This window comes from Centropristis striata, chromosome 2 (assembly GCF_030273125.1).
Source record: "Centropristis striata isolate RG_2023a ecotype Rhode Island chromosome 2, C.striata_1.0, whole genome shotgun sequence".
Classification (NCBI taxonomy): domain Eukaryota; kingdom Metazoa; phylum Chordata; class Actinopteri; order Perciformes; family Serranidae; genus Centropristis; species Centropristis striata.
This window is the reverse complement of record NC_081518.1, coordinates 26,033,189-26,049,162: the sequence shown is the minus strand read 5'-3', so window position 1 is coordinate 26,049,162 and position 15,974 is coordinate 26,033,189. Positions and strand designations below refer to the sequence as shown.

Sequence of the window (15,974 nt, the reverse complement as noted above, 5' to 3'; positions counted from 1 at the left end):
TAATATCAATAAGCAAACAAAATAAGATTAATAAAGGCATGGCAAAGACATAATGGGTGGGTCATGGGTGTTTATAATGCCATTATTAACACTTATATAAGCTTATAAACACACAATAATGTTAATAAGCATCTTGTAAGGACTTAAAAGGGCCTTATTACTTGTTAATTAATGGTTATTACAAGGACCTCAATATAAAGCGTTACCAAAGGGAAAATTCGTAGATACATAGAGTAAGAAAATGGCGCATGTAATGTTTAAATCCCCCTACATAATTGACTGTTCATCAATTATTTTAGTCAAACACTTGAGTGACTGTCAGATGGGTTTATTATTCAAATGTTAAATTGGTCAAATCAGGCTTGCTCTCTACAAACAAATGCAGGCATATGAATTTGGAGTCTGTGGGCATGGGACGGAAGCATTTGTAGTCTGTTTGAAGTCTGAGTAGCATTGACCAATCATGTTTTTCCGGTCTTTGGTTGGATGCAGGTAAATAATCCATGTGGAGAGCAAAAGAGGGGGAACGTGTTGGCTGAAATGCAGTCCAGGAACACATCAGCTATTGTCTCAGTTTAGCTTCATGTTTATAAAAATTTTAGATATTAGCTGAAACCTCGTCTGGACCTTGTCTCATTGCTAATTGAACAATGGTAAACAATGATCAGGTTTTGGCCATTCCCCGTAGAGGCTTAATCATCTGTATCACTTGATAAAAGGGCAGAACCCACAATCTCCACAAGCAAACGTATTGGCCGTAATATTATTATGTTATATATTGCTGATGACTACGTTTTTATTTTATTGATTTGCATATACAAATTGTTTGTGGAGATTAGCTTAAACAATGTCTCGACCTGGATCTGGGTGCTAATTGGACTATTAACAAGGAAGAGGAAGTCTTGGCATGGATATCTGTTATTCATTTATGGTCTGGTGACATCAGAACCCCCAAAATATTGGCTGTAAATCCGAAATTGATTCAGGCCTAAAATACGGCTGATGTTGATATTAAAGTGACATTTTGTATGCTGGTAATCCAACATTATTTGGAATCTGACTGGTTTATCAGGTTGCATATTAGTCTTTCTGTCCCAGACTTTGGGTTCAGATCGGCTCAGTCGCTCAGGTCAACCAATCATTTGACCCCTGAGGTCAAAGACAGTTTAAAAAGTAAAGTATTTCCATTAATAACCCTCTGAGCTCCTGTAGCCTCTGTAAACAGCTACAGTTAAAAGCTGCCGGTCATTCCAACAAGAAAATTGATGAAAACCTTCAGCTGGAGACTCCAGTGTGTTACCAACAAACTTTTTCATTTAGCCTGAGATATGTGTGGCCACATTCATGGTGGACAAAATCCATAACCCTCTTCCTGCAGTAATGTTCATCATACTCATAAAGAGCCTTTGGGTTTCAAGTGCTGGTCCTATTGCAGTTACTTTATGATTAATTCTCAAACGGCTATGCTTTATTGGTTTTCAAACAAAAACGTGCTGAAAAAGTCTGCTTGGGCAATCAAAGTATTGGTATTGGGAATAAAACCTAATTTCTTGTCCTCATGACACTCCAGCAACAATAATAAACAATGGATCCCTGCTGTCTCATACAACTGACAATAAGCCAGCCTGTAATGACAGATGTCGGTTCAGAAAAGCTTTCTGTCCTCTGCATGTAGGAGGCTGCTCCTCCCTCATCCTTTCATGCCTCAGAAACACAATCAGCAAGTAACAAAATAAAGAAAGTGGGAACTCATCTTACCCTGAGAGTTGTTGTTTCTATTTGTGGTCTTTGTGCAGCTCAGGACACAATCACTAAATGCATTCGTCTCAGTATAGTGCAGAAGAGTTTTGGATTACTGGATTTCTCAGCCACCTAAAGACAAAGTTCAGTATTTCTATTTCATTCAAAGTGATGTCTTGGATTTATTGTGCAGCGGAAGCTTGATGCTGCTAACATGCTACATTTGCACAACATCTTTGGTTGCAAAACGAATATCGTGATGATGGCACATGTCCTTTATGTATTGTTTTACATGTTCCCAAGACTCAAACCAAGTTAGGCCTCACCATATGGGTTCCATCCTGGTCAGGCTCTAATTTGTCTCATCAGATTGAGTTTTATTTCATCAACATGTGAACGATGTGCTGTGTCAACTAGCATATGAAAATATGAAGTGTATGAAAATATTGATTAGTATTATGTTATATTATGTTTTGTGATACTGTATTGATTTTTAACGAATAGTTTACATGCAGAGATTTGAAGTAACAGAAAGTACATAAAGTACTGCTATGATGTTGGATGTTACGGAGATAAATGCAAATGCATATCACAATGTTGTGACTGCATAAAAAAAGTAAACTTTTTTTACTATGATTTTATGCATACAATGGTGTTTTCTTCATATTATGACAGATTTCCTTAAATCATACAAAGAAATTGCATGTGGTCTAAGGGGCTGACAACGGCTGATTAATTGTTTAATGATCAACAATCTGGCTGTCAGACGATTTGTTGGGTTTCTAGCATATTAGATATTTTGGTCAGCTGTCTTTAAGTTTGAACAGTTTCATGGTATGATTTCCCAAAAAACTGCCAAACCATATTATATTGCTGGTGTTCACATGATGTGCGATATACATAACTGTGACATAACCTCAACTGCACTCCAGGACAGTCACCATATTGTCTTCACTTCAGGCTGAAGCTTCATATTTGTCTTCTTTTTTTCCCCTACTCATCATAGACTTTAACAGATTTTAAAACAGATAATTTCAATTCAGTTACTTGGTGCTTGTAATGTTGAGTCATGTCCAGTATCTCCTTTATTTGCTCTTCAGCGTAGCGGGTGACGAAATCAAGTTGCACCCATCATGCAATTTGGTGATGTAATATATAATAGGGCTCCCCTCCAACACACACAGTAGGTGCTACTTACAAATAGTTGGATTGGATGGGCGATTAAATTAAAGGACATACATATCTGTTTTGTTTGAAGAATCTTTTGTCGATGGGCAAACAGACCTGGGGCTACAAATTGTACATTGTGAGTCTTAAAGTTTGCAGGTTCTTGCCAGGTTCAGGCTCATTAAAACATGTGTGCTTTATCACAACGTTGACAATTATTATAAACACAGTGTCTGCCAAGCTTTAAATAAAACTTCAAAAAATTCACATCAGGGGAATTTATTTTGTCCCGAGATGCTGGAACATCTTTGAGGTTATTCATAGTTGTGTGAAAAATCTGTGGTGTCTCCAAGGTATATATATAAAAAAAAACTTCTGCAACGAGATATGACACTCATTAATGAGCAGCTTCATTAAATGCTGCAGGGTTGTTTAGACTCGAGTATGGGTCAAGTCTCATATGTATTCATTTGAGTCAATTAAGTGAGAAAATAAATAGACTTGCCTTAATGTTTTGCACCTCTTTAATGATTAAGTTACAATATAATGCTAAAATGACTGACCAAACCCCGACTAGTGGCTCAGCTGCAGAGTATCTGATGGCAGCGGTGTGTTAAAAAGAGTCTCCTTGTGACGTAGTGTAGCTCATTTTCGTTTGCCATCCACTCATCTCTTTATTTTCTTTCATGCATGATATCACAGATGTAGTTGCCGTACACACTGTCCTCTGTCTGACCTTTACATTTCTATGCTGCTAATGTGTGATGCCACCACCAAGAGCACCATTTGGATGTGCGTGTGCGTGTGCGTGTGCGTGTGCGTGTGCGCACCATGTCCCTGTTTGATTTGTCCTTCACCTCTCATGTTGTAATAATAGACTCTAGCAGCTCCAGTAAATTGTGTGTTCAGCAGTAGATAACTTTCAGTAGATCCCAGATGTGTCTGTCCTCCTCACACCGTGATAGAAACTGCTTTCTTTTCTATTTGATGTGGTAGCTTAAAAAAAGAGTTATTCCCTATCCTGGTTTACAGTTCCTGGTGAGCAAATGCCTTCTTTGTGTGTGTCCAGTTCTCTTCCACCGAGTGCTCTTCTGTCTAGTGACCTTTTGGTTTGCAGTTTTGTTGTTTTGCTTATCTTGCTCTGTGGTGTTCAGAAACCTTATTGTTTTGGTTCTTGTTCCAGGCGCACGTGCACCTCGAGCACTTGTGGACCAGAAGTCATCAGTAATCAAGCACAGTCCAACAGTGAAGAGAGAGTCTCCCTCTCCTCAGGGCCGAGTCAACAACACGAGGTAACGGATTCTTTCATGCAGCATGAAAGATCAGAGCTCATTATCATCACATATTTCATTTTGTGATGCTATATCTGTTTATTTTGATTCAGTGAGAACCAGCAGTTCTTGAAGGAAGTGGTGCAGAGTGTTCTGGAGGGTCAGGGAGTTGGCTGGCTCAACATGAAAAAAGTGCGCCGTCTGTTGGAGAACGAGCAGCTCCGTGTGTTCGTGCTGAGTAAACTGAACAGAGCCATCCAGTCGGAGGAAGACGCCAGACAGGAGATCATACGAGATGTGGTGAGACTTTTTTTGCCGTCCCAATTATAAATTGGGGTGACAAGAAATACAAACTATTCCAACAAAGCCAGAGGAATAAATCACAAATACAGAATTTTTAGGACCTAGAAATCTGCTGTAATGATTTATACATTTTATGTATTATTTCTAAAATAAAACAGAAATGTCTAGAAAATTTGATTGAATTTATCAGGGCTGCAACTCACGGTTATTTCCATTATGGATTATTCTGCTCATTAATCATTTTGTCTATAGCATGTTAGAAAACAATAAAAAATGCCCATTATTGCAGCATAGAGCACAAGATTATGTATTCAAGTTGCTTGTTGTATTAATTAAAGCCAATTTAACAGTCCAAAATACACAAAAATCCAAAGTTATTCAGTTTCCCATCTTATGTGACAAAGAAAATCGAATTCTCCCATTAGAGACATTGGTCTCAGCTATTATTTGCCTTTTTTTGTTTGAAAAATGACTAAAACAGTTAATTGTTTACCAAAATACTTGCCTGTAGTTTAGTTTGAATGTGTATAAAGTGAGTTTGCAGCTATGTGTTACTTGATATTTAATGCCAACAACACTTGCCATTTTTTAATTCAAGAAAATGTCAATCACAAACTTTCTCGTCATCTTGTTGAAGTAATAATAAACGTTGCTGTGCGTTGCTTGCAGGAGGTGAGCAGAAAGGTGTACAAAGGCATGCTGGATATCTTAAAGTGCACTGTTTCCAGTCTGGAGCACTCTTACACCAACGCAGGGCTCGGAGGAATGGCCAGCGTCTTCAGCTTACTGGAAATAGCACGCACACATTACCAAACCAAAGGTACGTCTCATCCACAGGTTAATGCAGGAATGGATACATTTCATCCTGGATGGTTTGATTTATAGGAAGTAGATTATTTAAGGTTTGTCAGCTCATTTATTAAACACTTTTCCGTTCCTGTGCTACTAACACTCGTCCATGTCTTTGCTTTGTGTTTATATTAAGCTGCACGCTAAACGTTAATCCACTAAAACATTAACTGTAGCTGTAAAAAGATCTCGTCACTGTTTTTCCTTCTTTTTCTAACACTGTTTCCTCTCCCAGTTTCCACATAATTTCTTTTCCTGTAATGTTGATGAACTCTGTCTTTGGCCCCTTCGTTTTGGTAACTTGGTAGACCCAGAAAAACGCAAGCGAAGCCCCACAGACAGTGCTGGCAGCCCGGGGAGTAAAGAGAGTCCTTCTGGCCGTATGGAGACTGCCAGACCTCAGGGCCTCCTGAATGTCCCCCACCTGCAGCTGCCGCACCACGCAACGGGCAAAGGAGCCCGCCATTTTGATACCCGGAGTCTGAACGAGGAGAACTTTATTGCCTCGATTGGTGTGTACACCACTCCAGCCCCTGTTGCATGTGCACTGTGAACCCCCCCCCCTCCTACCCCTGTCCCCTAAAGCTCATCAACTTTAATACCAGTCCTCCACCACCCTCCTCCAACCGTTCCAAAGAAAGACCCCTTCACTTGTCCCACGACAGATTCTTCACAGGTGTTGAAATATGCCACACACTTTGACCTGAAATACTAGAGATAATCACAAGAGCAAGCTTTGAAAATGAACTCCTTTCCTGAGATATAAAAACTCTAACATAAAGAGTCTTAATTCAGAATTTGGCCCTGGTTAAAATCTTTAAAAATAGGTTTGAAAAGTGTCTGGAATATTTCCCTGTGTGCCAGCCTGGACTGTGTGTGTTTGTCTCCCCTCCCTTAAACATCTCTACCCCTGTTTGCCTCCTCTCTGGACTTCTGTAGTCAGCCTCTTAGCACCTTGAATGCATGTCTTTATTTTGGTCTTTCCGATACCTAAAAAAATCTGCAGTAGTGGACGAGGGGAAACCAGAGGTACTCATGCTCGTCCGTGCCTTTACTGCAGGTTTCTGCGAGGCGTGCTGTAGAAAATGGCAGCTCCCTTTGCTCTCAGCATGGAGGGTGGAAGCAACACTCCCCAGTAAACAGTCCCAGTAAAGAGACAAATTTTACTATTGGCTGCCAAAGAACCAGCTAACTTAGAAAATCCTTAAAATCTCTTTATTATTTAATTTTCTGAGAATGATTCTGGGTCTGTATACGGGGGACACTTTGAGTCAAACACCCTGACACCTCTCCTACCCGCACCCCTTCTCTTCCTGTTAGAAGTTGCACCTTCAATTCTACAGTTTGCTGTGAGACTTGCATCCCGGCTTCTGCAACTGCTCCATTTCACCTGCTGGCTGGTCGGCCTCTCAACCCCCATCCCATGCTCTTTTCCGAATCAAACATCCCTTTGCTCTGCCACCTCTGGAGCTCTGGAGAGCCAGACAAATGCAGTCGCTACAATCTGTGAGCCGAAGCTCATTGTGACATCACTGTGTGGCTCTCCAGGACTCTGGGCTCCGGAGCTGTGGGTGTGTTGTAATGTTACCTTAGTAGCTGTTTCACACAGTGGCTCCAACTTAACAAAAAACTTGTTTTTCATTTTGTCCAGATTAAAGCGCAGCTACATGCAAACATTACAAAACACCTTCATTCAACAAATGACAGATTCTCAATGCTTATTTTGTTTTTGTTTTGGTTTGAATGCTCATCCACCATACATGCCTTTTCAACCAGCTCTCTGACTCTCTCTCTGTCTTTCTCTCCTTGCTTGCAATGCATCTTGGGTAGAATTGTGGAGCAAGCACCAGGATAAGCAAAAAGCTATGGAAAAACCACAGAGTAAGAGACTTTTCACACACGAAAAAAAAGCAAAAGAAAAAAGATTGGGGTGTTCAGCTGTTGACCTTTTTCCACCCCCTTCTCTTCACCTTTTCAAACTCAACAGTATACATGAATAAATGAAATGGGGTGCTTTAGAGTCTCAGTGTGAGATTATAGGATCAAGATTGGATTTATTATGTACTACAGATGAGAAGACTCTGGGTTTCTGATATGCAGTGTAGTGGTATAAATGTTTCTATATATAATCGAGGGTCACAGAATTTCTCACGACTCAGTGCTGTTAGAAGTTACACCTTTGCTTTAGTTCCAAAAATATATTTCATGTTGTGTTTAATCAAGACTTAAGATAGCAGCCAGTCTTGGTGTGTTTTCTACTTCTCAGAAAAAGGTTTTATGACACCACGTGCTAGTTTTTTTTATAACACTGTTACTATATTATTACTAAAACAGTATTTAAGGTCTGCTTTGTTAGCCTTGCTGGAGAGGTGGGGTGCAGAACATACATGGTACAAATGGGAATGTAGTACTGTATAGAAGTTTTTTTTAAGTTTTTTCTTTTCTTATGTAGGCAGCTGCATTATTTAACCCTTGTGCCTCATGTTTAAAAAGTTGCTTTGACCATAATGTCTGCGTCAAAACATTTCCATAATATTATATATTAATATTGTTTTTTTACTTTTACCAAGTTAAATATCTGAATTTAAGTCCCAATCATAACTACCAAATATTCATTCATTTTTAACATTCTAACCATTTAAATTCCAGTTTGATATATATATATATATATATATATATATATATATATATATATATATATATATATATATATATATATATATATATATATATATATATATATATTTATTTATTTATTTATTTATTATTATTATAATTATTTTTCTGCATAATAATGCTAGGAAGATTTAATTTTTTTTTGCCAGTCTGGGGTATGTTAGTGATTTTAAAATTTTTTTTGCAGTGTCAGATTAAAAAGAAATACCATTTTTTACCTTACGGGACAAAAATGCCCCCTCCTAAATCCGGTATAGAATAATAGATATTAATATAATAATAATATAAATCATAATTTCACTAAGTAAAATGTTTTTAACTTAAGTCAAGATCATAACTATCAAATTTTAATTCATTTTCAAAATGTTACCCCTCACCCTTCACATAATGTGACCGTTGTTTTTATGAAAAATAGACTAAAATGTAATTATTTTCTGCATACTAAATACTAGCAATAACCCGAGTGGAAACTTGGAAGATATCATGTATTTATTTGTCCCTCAGGGAAACAGAAAAATGGCTAAATGTGGTAGAAAATACTAAAAACTACAAATGTGAAATCTGATAAAAGAGAATGCATGATTTTATGCTGTAAAAAAGGATTTAAAGGGTTTAAATAGGACATAAGTCCTTTTAGTTTATTTTAGACTCATAGAACTTCCAGGGAGAAAAAAAAATCACACCCTTGCCAAAATTTCTGCCATAATCATTAACACAGCTGTAGTGATCTGATAATTTAAAAAGAAAAAGCCACAAATGTCCTTAGTGAGGTACAAGGGCTAATTCTTTCCAACATTGAACATAAAATGTTTATTGATGTGGATATCTGTCTTCGGGTCTTTGACGTAAAAAAAAAATATGGGAATTATTTGTTTTGATCACTGGCTTCAGCTCAAGCAATATGTAATTTTGTTTTCCAGTGTGTTTTTTTTTTCCTTGTCACCATGCTTCAAGATGAGCAGAAATGAATACCTGCTGTCCTGTCCTGCACTTTATAACTGTATTTTTTCCAGTTTCAAGTGACTCGCTGTAAATTGTGTATTCTACAGCTGATATTCCACAGTTGTTGGCACGTTTTAAGGCTCTTTTGAAAATGGTTTGCAAAAGTTACAAAACAACTGAAACAAACAACGAAGTGTCAGAATCTACTTGTCACCATGTCTGCATCTACTGAGGTGATAAATAACAAAGTACCAATCACACTTGAAACAGAAAATGTCTCCTTTACCACCCATCAGTTTGTCTGCATGCCTAATTGCCTGTGTCTGTTGGTTGTTTTTGTTGTAACTTGGGCCACATTTGCAGCACTGACTTGAGAATTAATGTCGCGCTCGTGCAGTTTTGGTTTTTTTTGTAACTTTTTCCCAGTTTTATGGCACTCTCTGCTTGCCCCTTTGTAACTTTTCTGTCTGATCTTTTAAACCTTCACCTGTTACTACTCAGTTAAGCTCCAGTATTTTACACAGAAAGTTGTGAAAATATTTTAATGAAAGGCATCTTCTTAACTCTGTAGATTAGTTATATTATAGTCACAATGTATTTTTAGCTTAGTCTTTGCTATCAGAATCATTTTACAAACATGAATAAGGTAGTTTTATTCTCTTTGCTTCGCTGTGTCACAAGTGTAATGTGTAATGTTGAAATAGAGGCTTTGGCACTTTATATATGAACGTAGCATCAGTGTTGCTGTGCTGTGGTGGCTTTGAGTGAGGCGACTCTCAGTAAGGCAAGAAGATAATGTCGTCCTGCTCGTGAAAACAAGCTGATAAATCTGGTGTGTCCCTCAGGGTCTGATGGAGCAAAGCAGCAGCGCCCCCAAGTGACTGATGCCGAGGAGAAGAAATCACAGATCAGTGCCGACAGCGGCCTCAGTGTCACATCTGGATCTCAGGTTGGTTCATTTAGTATTATTGTGTTGTTAAGTGAAGAATTAAATTATTGTAAAATAGAAAATATTAAAAAATATTGGTAAATAGCTGAATTTGATTCACCACTTTGTTTTTTTTGTTATGCTTAACATAAAAAATAATATCAGATACATTTAACAATTATCCCTTAAAAAAAGGTTTTCCATAATCTTCAATTAATTATTAATGTTATTTTTTTATTTTTTGTTTTTAGTTTGTCTTTTTAAAAATCTGTATTTATTTATTTATTTATTTATTTAATTTCTTAATTAAATATATAGAAGTACTTACCTATGTGCATTTGTTTCTGCCCAGAAAAGAATATATATCAGAAATTTAAAAAATAGATTTTTCATAATCTTGTATTTTATTTATTTTTCATTTATTTACTAGTTTATTTTTTTAAACTTATTTTTAAATTCATTTTTACATAGATTTTTTTAATGTTATTGCTGTCATTGTTTTATTTTTATTTTTAGTCTGTCTTTTCTAATATCTTTATTTGTATTCATTTGCATTTTTTTTTTTTATCTGTCTGGAAATTGGCATTGCTAAAAATGTAAAAAAATAAAATAAAAAAATTCTCGAGATAAAAAAGAATATATTTATCAAAAATAAATATCAGAGTGAGGCGCTCTCCGGCCTGAGACTGATCTTCAGTATGAGTGTGAGTTTTACAGAGCTACACTTTCAGCATGCCTTCAGGCCTTCACCAGTGTCTTTTTTGAGGTCTTTGAACCTTTAATGGAGCGCAGCACATCTTTTACTGTCTACCACTGAAGAATACCAATAACGTCTCTCCTCTTCTTTTATTCCTTGGTTTTACAGAAGAGCGACACAGAGTCTGTAACGAGCTCGGAGCCACCAATCCTGACAAGAAGCACCAGCCAGGACTCAGAGGCCAGCACAGTGGTAGGGCACGGCCAACTCGGATATCATGACCTTTGGTCCCATCTATTCCAGCTGCACAACACCTCACAGTATGATTCCAGGATGAAGGCAGCTTTATGCCCAGTTTTCTGTCCAAAGCTCCTCCACTAGACAAGCACAAGCCTATGAATGTGCTTCATAAAGCAACCTGTATGAGGACTACTCACTCTATACATTAGCCATTCTATGAGAATTACCATCTTGTTTTGTTTTTTTATCCCTTTGAGATGACGCAGTGATTTAAGGCTCTGGCTGGCTGCATAAACATGAACTTGAATTGGCTGCGGCAGTGTGCCTTTTTCAGATATTGACACATTTTATTGTATTTCGTGTCAGAAATCTTTTGAGAAGTCCTTTTTCCAGATTTTAGGTTGCTTTGCTGTGTAGGCAGTTGTTGCTAGTGCAGGAATAACAACTTTTTCTGCAGGATTTTCTGCCATTGAATCAGGCCACCACTATCTAAAGGGACGTGCACACATATCTGCATTTGTAGAACAGCCACCAGGAATACCTGTAATAGGCCAAAGTCTTGGGTTAGATTTATTTCTAAAGCCTGAAAACAGATCGAAGAGGAGGTGCAGAAATCTACTTTTCCTTCAGACCACTTGAATAACAATATGCTAAAAGGTTAATATGAATCACAATCAGAAATACTTTATTGATCCCCGTTGGGAAATTACTGTTGTTACAGTTGCTGCAGTATAAGAAATAGAAGTAATTAAGCATGTAAAATAAAGATTTTAAAAAAATGCACTATACTAAATACAACAACAATATAAAATACAAATGCAGCAAGTCAAGAGATAGAGATGTTTAGAAATAGAATTATGGAATTATAGAAATACATTTGAAGTAAATAGAGGTTTTTTTTTGTCCAATGATGCAAAAAACAAAACTGCCAACCCATTAAGTTTGTCACCTTTACCTTCTAAAAATTTATTGCACAAATTATTGCACATAGTCAGGCATACTATATATAAAAAAGAAAGAAATATTGCACAGTAATAAAGTCCATAGGAAATTAAATCCGTGCACATGAGAGTTCAGGGTTGTTATTGCTTTTGGGAAGAAACTGTTTTTGAATCTGTTTGTTTTTGACCTGATGTGCCTGTAGCGCCTCCCTGAGGGCAACAGGTCAGAGCCAGGGTGGGAGCTGTCCTTAGTGATGGTTCTGACTCTGCTGAGGCAACAGGAGGTGTAGATGTAGAAGTTTATTTAGATAAACAGAATTATGTAATAAAATTATGACATGGTAGAATAGTCCGATCATTAAAAACAGGGAATTGTGTGAAAATAATGTACCTGGAACAAGCTGATAGAACTATATAACTCACCAAAAGCTGCTTTAATACCAAACCTTCTGCAGCTGAAACATCTCTTGTTTTGTTCTCACACCTGGCTTTTCATTATTTTTAGATAAGCAACAGCTCTGGAGAGACTCTGGGAGCCGACAGCGACCTGAGCAGCACAGCAGGAGACGGCCTCGGAGGGAGAGTTGCGGCTCATTTAACTCAGTCCAGAGGGACTCTGTCTGACAGTGAGATTGAAACCAATCCAGCCACCAGCACTGTGTTTGTGAGTATTAAACTCACTATAAGTAGATTATACTGTTCTGACTTTAGATAATAAACAATATAACCACAAATGTACTCCATTTGAACTTTGAAAGCTGCACAGAAGGCGCCTGGCATTGATTGGATTTCAGAGTTCCCATGCACAAGAAAAAAAAAGTTTAAAATACCTGAAAATGAGAGAAAGAGTTTAATGTCCTGGAAAATTGTTTCTGTGTTTTTCTAATGCCAAGAGTAAAGAAATCCTGCAGCTGCCAGCAATTGAAAGTTTGTGGCATGTTAAAGCTCAAATGGAGGTTAACGGGTGAGAATACTTTGAGTGAGCAGCATTTGTTTACGTTTCAAAACTCTCTGAGTGCACTTTGGCTTTTGAAAAATGGATGGGAAAAACTCTTTTAACTCCAAACTTTCCTCGACCTGACCTGAGACTTTCAAGTTGTGCAGGAAGAGGTCTTACTTTCTTACTTCTACAGTCCTTCATGTAGACAGCTGTCTGGTGCTGCTTCTCAGACACCTGAGGAGGAAGAGAGGTGGGACCAAGTCACTGTTTTACAAGTAAATCTCAAGTCTTTGCTCTCCAAACCCAGATTAAGTCCCAGATAAAGACAAGCTAGTCCTAATCATTGAGTTTTGAGACATTTTGCACTCTTTCCCAAATGTTTCAAATATCTTCATTGTGAAGCATCTGAAGGTGATGTTTGATTTTTTTCTTAACAAACACAAAATATACAAGCATACATCAACATAAATAAGATATCAGTAAGATAAAACATGACAACATCTTATGTTTGAGCAAATAAAAATACAGCCAGGCCTTAAATGCAATAATGCGACAATGTCAAACAACATAATTGAGAAAAAAACAAAAAGTAAAAAAATAGAAATACTACTACTAATACAACACTTTTTTGTTGACACATTTGTTGGTTCTTTGTGGTTCTCTTCTGCAACTTGATTGGGTGCTGTTTTAATTTTTTAAGTAACATACAAGTCAAATGAGTGCAAGTGAAGTTGGTGAGCAGTCATTGGTTTTAAAGTTTAAGTAAAGTTTCAGGTTTATTTTTAGACTTTGATAGACTTTGATATATATATATATATATATATATATATATACATATATATATATATACATATATATATACATATATATATATATATATCAAAGTCTATGTGATTATATGTGATACATATATGATCAAATTAGTGATTTCAGCCCAAGTCATGTCACTTGAGTCCACGCCTCTGGATAACAGTATTTTTTAATTACTTTATTTGTTAGGTTTTGCAAGTTGTTGTTGTGCCATACAAAAAAGTCTATATTATTTTTTTATCATAAAACTCAACATTATACCAATTGACAATTGAAAATTTTGCTCCAAGGATAACAGTATTTGACCCAAACAATCTACAATAAACGTGATGCAATGATCAAAATGGGGGGGAAAAAAGGTGCATAAATACTCGAAATGCATTAAACTGAATTTGTTGTCATTGTACTGGCTGTTATATCACAAACACGACTTTGTCCTGTGTCCACAGGGAAAGACCCACACTCTGAAACCAACTGCAAAGGATCATCTACCTGCCATGGCAAAGGGGCCACCTGCGCAGCCTCTGGAGGACATCAGCATGAGGATTTACCTCTGTGAAGGCCTGCTGGGTGAGTTCGCCTCTCCAGTTCAAACACTTCCTTACTTATAGTTCGGTCAAACGTCTGACTTTTATTATGAAGTTTCAAGAAAGACTTTCCTTCCTGTGTTCTTAAAAGCACTGCATTGCTTTACTAATATTATCTTTGTTTGTCAAATAAAACTTTTGAACTAAACAGCCTTAAATATTAAAATTTCCACTAATGTAGAGAAAGTGTTGCTACATGTTTTAATTTCCGTTACCTTTCACTCACTGTGACTTGTGCAACCTTGTGCATCAGTTTGTCTATAAATGAAATCACCGTGAACTCTCACTGACCGAGGAAACCGTTATTTTTAAGAGAAAAAAGCAGAAGTCGCGCATGTGATCAGATAGAAGTGGTGTAATGTTAGATGTTTATTATGAAACAGTGAACTGAACTTGATAAAGTGGAAAGGTTATAATCTGAAATTACAAAATGCGAGTGTCCAATTTTACAAAGTGATAAATTAACATATCTGAGTATATATATATACATACAGTATATATATATCATTTTATATACATTTTTGTAAAAAATAATTGTCAAAGAAACTCAGCTTGCTGATTTTTCTTTTTTACTTTTATATAATTTGTGGTGTTACCTAACTTAACTGTTATTCTGCACAAAATATATTTTGAGTTCTCTCTGATTCTAGCCTGGTTGTGCTGTTTCCACCAAGGTGCAGCACGTATGTTTTGCAGTCAAAAATAATAGTAAAATGTGACAGAAGCATAAGAAGTAAAACCCCTATCCCTCTGAACTGCTAGGGGTTAGGTGACTAAAATAAATACAGAAAGCATCAAGTCATGACCACATCTGCTGCAAATTATGTTTAACAAAACTACAAGGTGTCAGTTTCATATTTAAACGGATCATAAACATTTCCTCTCGTCAAGACAAACCACACTAACAAGAATAGTTTATCTGCTCGACTTCTGGCTATAAATTAGTGCGTAAACGATTGAGGTATGTCTTTGTTTGTCTTCGTTTCTGTTCCTCTGATGTGGTTCTCAGCTCGCTCTGCTCTTGTTTTTGCCATTAAACCTACTCACCTCTTCGCCTAACCCCCTGCCGCTCTCACTGCTTCTCTTCCCTCCTGCTGCTCCTCCTGGGAAATTCTTCCAGGCCGTGATAAGAGCTCCGTTTGGGATCAACTAGAGGATGCTGCCATGGAAACCTTTTCTCTAAGTAGGGCTAATCTCTTGCCTTTGCCCCTTTTTTTCAGATGTGTGTGTGTGTGTGTGTGTGTGTGTGTGTGTGTGTGTGTGTGTGTGTGTGTGTGTGTGTGTGTGTGTGTGTGTGTGTGTGTGTGTGTGTGTGTGTGTGTGTGTGTGTGTGTGTGTGTGTGTGTGTGTGTGTGTGTGTGTGTGTGTGTGTGTGTGTGTGTGTGTGTGTGAGTGTGAGAGTGACTGAGGGGGCGTGTATCCATTGTTCACCCGGACGAGCTCCGTGTTTGATCTTTGATGTGATGTGGGTTTTTCCTGTCCTGGTGGTGAGCTGCACATCTGTGTGTTTCCTAACATGAGATAAAAGGAAAATATCAGCAGTTGTTCCTCACAGGGAGATCAAAGACACATTTCCATATGCTTCTGCTCTAGCATTTATTTAGTTTGTGCTCACCTACACTTTCACCCATTTTTCTGACTAACTTTCATGTTTACTTACCAATTTAACATTAAATGTATGGTTGCTTATTCAATTAGTGTGTGTTGCCTTCAAGTGATCCCAGTAGTTGAGGTGAGAGCACTCAAAGAGCCACCAGCTGATAATAATGATGGGGATAATTTATTGTAATGTGATACGGGTGTGAAAAAAAAAACTGGCTCGGTGATTTCATTAGTTAAATATTTTATACCTCTTCAGCATCTTGTGAAAATTATTTATTCTA

At 37.2% G+C, this 15,974-nt stretch overlaps 1 protein-coding gene across 9 annotated transcripts in view; it reads left to right on the top strand.

The window, feature by feature from the left end:
* madd (MAP-kinase activating death domain) overlaps window positions 1-15,974 on the top strand; it is a 75,042-nt gene that overhangs the window by 43,676 nt on the left and 15,392 nt on the right. For 4 of the 9 annotated variants that reach the window (XM_059347590.1, XM_059347566.1, XM_059347576.1 and 1 more), the window contains 10 exons: window positions 4,091-4,199; window positions 4,292-4,478; window positions 5,151-5,301; window positions 5,639-5,842; window positions 7,161-7,211; window positions 9,794-9,897; window positions 10,742-10,825; window positions 12,260-12,418; window positions 13,954-14,074; window positions 15,212-15,274. In XM_059347590.1, coding sequence (XP_059203573.1) covers window positions 4,091-4,199; window positions 4,292-4,478; window positions 5,151-5,301; window positions 5,639-5,842; window positions 7,161-7,211; window positions 9,794-9,897; window positions 10,742-10,825; window positions 12,260-12,418; window positions 13,954-14,074; window positions 15,212-15,274 — 1,233 coding nt within the window. The remainder of the gene's footprint in view (window positions 1-4,090; window positions 4,200-4,291; window positions 4,479-5,150; window positions 5,302-5,638; window positions 5,843-7,160; window positions 7,212-9,793; window positions 9,898-10,741; window positions 10,826-12,259; window positions 12,419-13,953; window positions 14,075-15,211; window positions 15,275-15,974) is intronic. The other 5 variants (XM_059347596.1, XM_059347591.1, XM_059347578.1 and 2 more) reach the window with 3 other exon arrangements.